Source organism: Abramis brama (genome assembly GCF_963993115.1).
Source record: "Abramis brama genome assembly, chromosome: 8".
NCBI lineage: Eukaryota > Metazoa > Chordata > Actinopteri > Cypriniformes > Leuciscidae > Abramis > Abramis brama.
This window is the reverse complement of record NC_139970.1, coordinates 41,794,955-41,800,954: the sequence shown is the minus strand read 5'-3', so window position 1 is coordinate 41,800,954 and position 6,000 is coordinate 41,794,955. Positions and strand designations below refer to the sequence as shown.

General features: G+C 37.3%; 1 protein-coding gene across 14 annotated transcripts in view; it reads right to left on the bottom strand.

Annotated features, from left to right (window-relative positions):
- baz2bb (bromodomain adjacent to zinc finger domain, 2Bb) overlaps positions 1–6,000 on the bottom strand; it is a 90,701-nt gene that overhangs the window by 27,569 nt on the left and 57,132 nt on the right. For all 14 annotated transcript variants that reach the window (XM_084122372.1, XM_084122369.1, XM_084122370.1 and 11 more), the window contains 6 exons: positions 5,280–5,727; positions 4,142–4,411; positions 3,333–3,387; positions 1,901–2,009; positions 1,711–1,812; positions 798–1,011 (listed from right to left, as the gene is read on the bottom strand). In XM_084122372.1, coding sequence (XP_083978498.1) covers positions 798–1,011; positions 1,711–1,812; positions 1,901–2,009; positions 3,333–3,387; positions 4,142–4,411; positions 5,280–5,727 — 1,198 coding nt within the window. The remainder of the gene's footprint in view (positions 1–797; positions 1,012–1,710; positions 1,813–1,900; positions 2,010–3,332; positions 3,388–4,141; positions 4,412–5,279; positions 5,728–6,000) is intronic.

The following is a 6,000-nucleotide window of genomic DNA, read 5'->3' as shown; positions in this document are numbered from 1 at the left end:
TCAAATTGAAATAACATAAAACAGATAAGATAATGGGCCCTATCTTACACCCGGTGCAATGCAGCGGCAGGCGTTTCAGCCCGACGCAGTTATCATTTTCACATCCTGCGCCATGTTGTTTAAATAGCAAATGCATTTGCGCCCATTTATGCGCCCATGGGTGTGCTGGTCTGAAAACGAGGTGTGTTCTGGCGCATTGTTGGTGTGTTACTATTTTGAGGAACTGAAACAGACTGAGCCATTGACCAACTGAAACCTGCTCTAAAGTTAGCGCAATATTATGAATTTTTTGTTATTTAAAGAGTGTGTTAGTAATGTGCGCCTATAGGCGGGTCCACAACGTGCATACACTCTGCTTATTACACACATAGGGATGCACAGCAGCACACAAACATGCCAAATATTTAAAATAAAAGGATTACAATGTAAAAGATTATTATTGTGTGCACTTTTATCTCGCGTACGAACAGTTCCGTATGCGCTTTGAAGATGCGTTCGGTCTTTCCACTATCAAAATCCGTCATGTAAATAGCTAATCTGCCATGGCACGAGCGCAACTGGCATTTAAAGGGAATAGGAGATGAGACTGATTGGTTTAATGCACGTAAATCCCAAAACACACCCATTACTCATTAAGAGAATAGGGACGACCCTTTTAAACCATGCGCCGGGAGCACCGACCATTTTTCCCGTCGTTAAACTAGCAAAAGTGGATTTGGACACGCCCTAAGTGAACTTGATTTAGACCATGCGCTTAGATTGTTAAAATAGTGTGTGTGCATTTGAGTGAGCGGTACCCTGAGCCTCCAGTTTGCGCAGTAGTTTGGCCTCAGAGGTGCTGAGAACATCAGCTTCACTCTCGTCAGGCGCTCCGGCTTTCCTCCGAGAGCCAGCCGGGTCAGCAGAAGGAGTCCTCAAAGAGTCACGATTCTTCAGACGACCCCGTCGACCTTCCATCGCTAGGATACGAGGAATGACTTCCTCCTCCTTCATTAAGCACCACTGTAAGCCCTGAAGAAGACAACAACATCATTTAGAAAATAGTTTAGGGAATAAAGGGAGGAAATTATACTATTGCTTAGATGGCTTATTTTATTATATTTTCTTATTTTATATTTAAAACACTTTAACACAACAGACAACAAGATTGTTCAGAGAACAGATTATTATTTTTAGAAAAAAATTATAATAAAATATGATTTATAATTATATTTATTATTATTATTATTATTATTATTATTATTATTATTATAAGTAGAAGCAGTTGTAATAGTAGAATAAAAATGATAATAATAATAATAATAATAATAATAATAAGACTAATATCTAAAATTATTTGTTATTATTATTATCATTATTGTTTAGATGGCTTATTTTATTTTTTAATTAATATTTAAAACACTTTAACACCAAAGAAAAGAACATTGTTTAGAGAATAAATATTTTTTTTTAAATAATAATATTAGTAAAAGTAGTAGTAATAGTAAATAAAATGATTATATCTAAAATTGTTTGTTATTTATTTATTATTATTATTTGCATTATTATTATCACTGCTTAGATGGCTTATTTATTATTTATTATATTATTTTATCTAATATAACACTACTTTGTTACCCTGCTCCCCCCAAAAAAAGGAAATTAAATTACATTTGTTCCACTTGCTCTTCACAATCGTGTAAAACTATAATAAACAGTGGAACAGCGTACCTGTGGTCCATCTCTGGCTTCATAGAAGTCGCCAACCTTTATTTTAGCACTGAAGCTAAAGTGATCACGTGTAATGTTGCTTATTCCGTTTCTGGTCAGATACTGTGAGGGGTGAGAACGTGAGATTAATAGAGCGGCAGGAGCATCGGTCATTAAGAAGCCCACACCGGTCGAACACAAGTTCTCTTGCCTTGATGACATCAGGGTACTGTCTGAGCTTTCTGCCACACGGAGCAAAGTACGCCACCTCTCCCCGTAAATGCCCAGACATGTTTGTGATGCGCGTCTCTCTCTGCCATCTGCAAACAGAAAGAGTTTTCAATTCATGCAATAGACTCAAAGCGAAGTCATGCATAAATGAGACAACTATAAGTCAGTCATTTATAGGCTGAATTCCCCTAAAAGTGGCAGGAAAACCTGTTTGTCCAACCATTCCTTTTAGACACTTTAGCATCACCATGTTTTCAACTCTGTTAAATAAGTTAGGGTGTTTTTAGCTGCATTGGTAACACTTTAGTTTGTGCATGTGTGTGCGCGTTTGTGTGAGAGTGAGCGAGAGTATGTGTGTGTGTGTGTGTGTGTGTGTGTGTGTGTGTGTGTACGTGTATATGTATGTGTGTGTGTATTTGTACAACTATCTTTGTGAGGACCAGTTTGAGTTTTAGACCATTGGAGTGAGGACAAAGAGAGTAAAGTGACATTTTGGCAGGTCCTCACTTTCTGAGAGCCTTTAAAGGCCTGTTTGAGGGTCAAGACTTGGTTTTAGGGATACGGTTATAATGAGGTTAAGGGTCGGTTTAGGGTCAGGGGTCGGGTTAGGCACTTAGTTGTGATGGGTAAGGTTAGGGTAAGCGGCTAGAGATTGCATTGTGTCAATGAATGTCCTCATAAAGATAGATGTACAAGATTGTTGTGTGTGTGTGTGTGTGTGTGTGTGTGTGTGTGTGTGTGTGTGTGTGTGTGTGTGTGTGTGTGTGTGTGTGTGTGTGTGTGTGTGTGTGTGTGTGTGTGAGAGTGAGTGAGTGAGTGCGTGCGTGTGTATGTATATGTGTGCGTGTGATACGGCACGCGATGACTGATCGGAAAGCAACGTGTACTCTGACAAGTTTCTTGTCCTCAACAAGACAAGATTTTAGGAGTCAAAATCACATAATCTGACACAGTGACTATCGTAACAGACAAAACAATTGTGTAATCTGAACCAGGCATAAAGAGAACCAGCTGCAGCAGATGAAAGGCTGTTAATGATGCATGTGTGTAGTTCACTCAAGTGTGTGCAATCATCATGTGGATTCTTGCATTACTGCGGCAATAACACACCTCTGAACTAAAGGGGGCGATAGAGTGTCCTTCAAATGTCTGTCATTAAACCAGATGTGCTGTTGTTTAATGGAAGCTGCTATAAACATGCTGACTTTAACTAACTTACTCAGAGATTCTCTTGAAACTGTGGAAGACTGTTTACAATAACACCACTATAGTGTATTGCTCTACACAACTTTAAAACGCTGTATGTGTCAGAGTACGATCTAGGCCTAAAAGAAGTGATACAATGCCTGTAAATGAATCAAAAGAAATGCATCATAAGTGTAACATGATATGGCTTTACAGTCATGACCCACCCGAATTCTAGAGGTTTCCGTAGTGCACGTTCATCTGTGACTCTTCTCCTTTTCCCTTGGGACATGGTAGATAAGCAAATAGATAAATCACAAGAAACACACACACTACCAGTCAAAGGTTCGGAATCATTCATGTTTAAGAAATACGTTTCTTACATTTATTGGATGAAAAATACAATAAAAACAGTAATATTGTGAAATATTATTACAATTTGAAATGTGAATATATTGTGAAATGTAATTTATTCCTGTGATCAAAGCTGAATTTTCAGCATCATTACTCCAGTCTTCAGTGTCACATGATCCTTCAGAAATCATTCTAATATGATGATTTGATGCTCAAGTGACATTTCTGATTATTATTATCAATGTTGAGAACAGCTACTTCATATTTAATGTATTTTTCATACATGTGACACTGAAAACTCGAGTAATAGCTGCTGAAAATTCAGATTTGCATCATAAGAATAAATTACATTTGAAAATGTATTCAAACTGAAAAGAGTTATTTCAAATTGTAATATTGCTGTTTTTACAGTATTTTCATCAAATAAATGCAGCCTCGGTGAGCATGAGAGACTTCTTTCAAAAACATTTAAAAAAATAATAATAATAATAATAATAATTCCAAACTTATCACCGGTAGTGTACTTGCAGGTTTAAAGTCAAAGTGAAATGACGTACACAATAAGATTAGGACAATTTTGTTTCAGTGTTAAGATATTAAATATTTTATAGAGATATTTATATAGAAAATAGATAATTTTTCATTTCAAGTTAATATCCAAAAGAACAATTGTTTACAATACCTGGGGGTGCACCCACACCGTAAGATGAGAAAAGAGGGCTGTGATTGGCTGAATTCCCAGAGTTGGTCACCATGGTTGGCGTGGCTGTGACAGGTGTTTTATGAACCTGTAGATTGAGAGGGGCGGGGCTAGTGTTGTGGGAGGAGTCCAGTGCAGACGCTGAGGATTTGTTGAGTTTGAGCGGTGTTCTGTCCATTTCTGAGTCTGTGTCCATCTCTTCATCCTTGCCATCCTCATCATCAGAATCACTGTCTAAATTACTGTCAGAATCTGCAAAATGATAATAATAATATAAGTCTGTTTACTTGTGTATGAATGTATGGAAAAATACACTTTAGCAGCATTTGGGATCATGAACATGCTCGCAAAGTTGACACCATGATGTGTTGTGGAATTTGCAGGCTTATTTTATGTATTTTATGTCAGTTTCTCAACTACCATCTGAGGTTGTTTATGTTTATGCATTTGGCAGATAGTTTTATCCGAAGAAATTAACACTATTGATGGTATACATTTTTGCCATACAATTTCACTGTGAATCGAACCCATGATCTTGTACTTTCCCACAATACTTCTGTTCAAAATTTCTACAAATATTTTAAAAAAATACTTGCAATACTGTTTATAAAATTTGCAGATTGTGAAAAAATAGTTGCTAAACAGGTAATGTGTGAGAACTATTAATGTTAAAGGTATATTTTTACCTGATTGTTTTTCTTAGTATGATTATTTGGTGAATCCAATTTGGGTCAATTTGACCTGTACCATAAAGTGCGTACCCATATTTTTAACAAAACAATGGCTAAACTGCATACAGATTATTATTTTTTGCCACTAAGGAGGACATTTTGAGTTTGAACAGTTTGAACAGAAATGTCATAGTTTCACTATGAACTATAATTTCACAATTAACTTTTATCTCAAAATATGATAATACTTTACAGTAAGGTCCTATTGGTTAATGCATTAACTAACATAACAATGAGCAATACTGTATATTATTTCTAATATTAATCGTTGTTAACATTAGTTACCAAATGTTAGCTCAGGGTCCATTAAGAAAGGGATAATTCATTAAAAAGATACGCAAAAATTCATGACACGACCTCAGATCTGAATGATTAATAATCACGCTGACCTGAGAGACTGTCGTTTGAAATGTCATTTTCATCCTCATCCTCCATTAATGAGTCATCAGAGTCTTTACTGTCGGGGAGGTTAGACTCCGCCCCCCTGAAGTTCTCCACCAATGACGGTCTCTCTCTCTTCGCCATTTTACAGCCCTTCCCTCGGCCTGTTCTCAGAGAGAGACCTGGTGAGGTCTCTCTGGTGGTGAGGTTGATGGGGGTGTTGTGGTTGATGGGGGTGATGTATGTGGGGCTGGTGGCACCCAGCAGTGGTTTATCAGGGACACGTGCGCTCTGGCAGCGAGGTTTGGTAGTCAGGGCCAGAGGAGCGTCTTGCACCGCGCCGGGATGATGGTTCTCATTAGGAAGAGACGGGAGGAACGGACTGTATGGTGATTCCTGTGCATCTCTCAATGGTGGAGGAAAGGCTTGTTTGATCGACTTCTGAGGTAGTGATGGCTGATGGGAAAGAGAGCAGAAGTGAGATGCAATTACTTCATCTGTCATTCATTGAGACTTATTCACTCACTGCCTTGATTTGCTCAAGTATAGGAACATATACGCAACTAATATATTCAAAACAATATTTAGAATATATTGTTTTTATTATATTATAGAAGATTGTTTCCGTAATAAACAGTCAAGCTGAGAATTGAATTATGCATATGATATACACTACAGATAAAGAATGGTTGGTAAGAATGTTTTTGAAAGAAGTCTCTTATTCTCAAC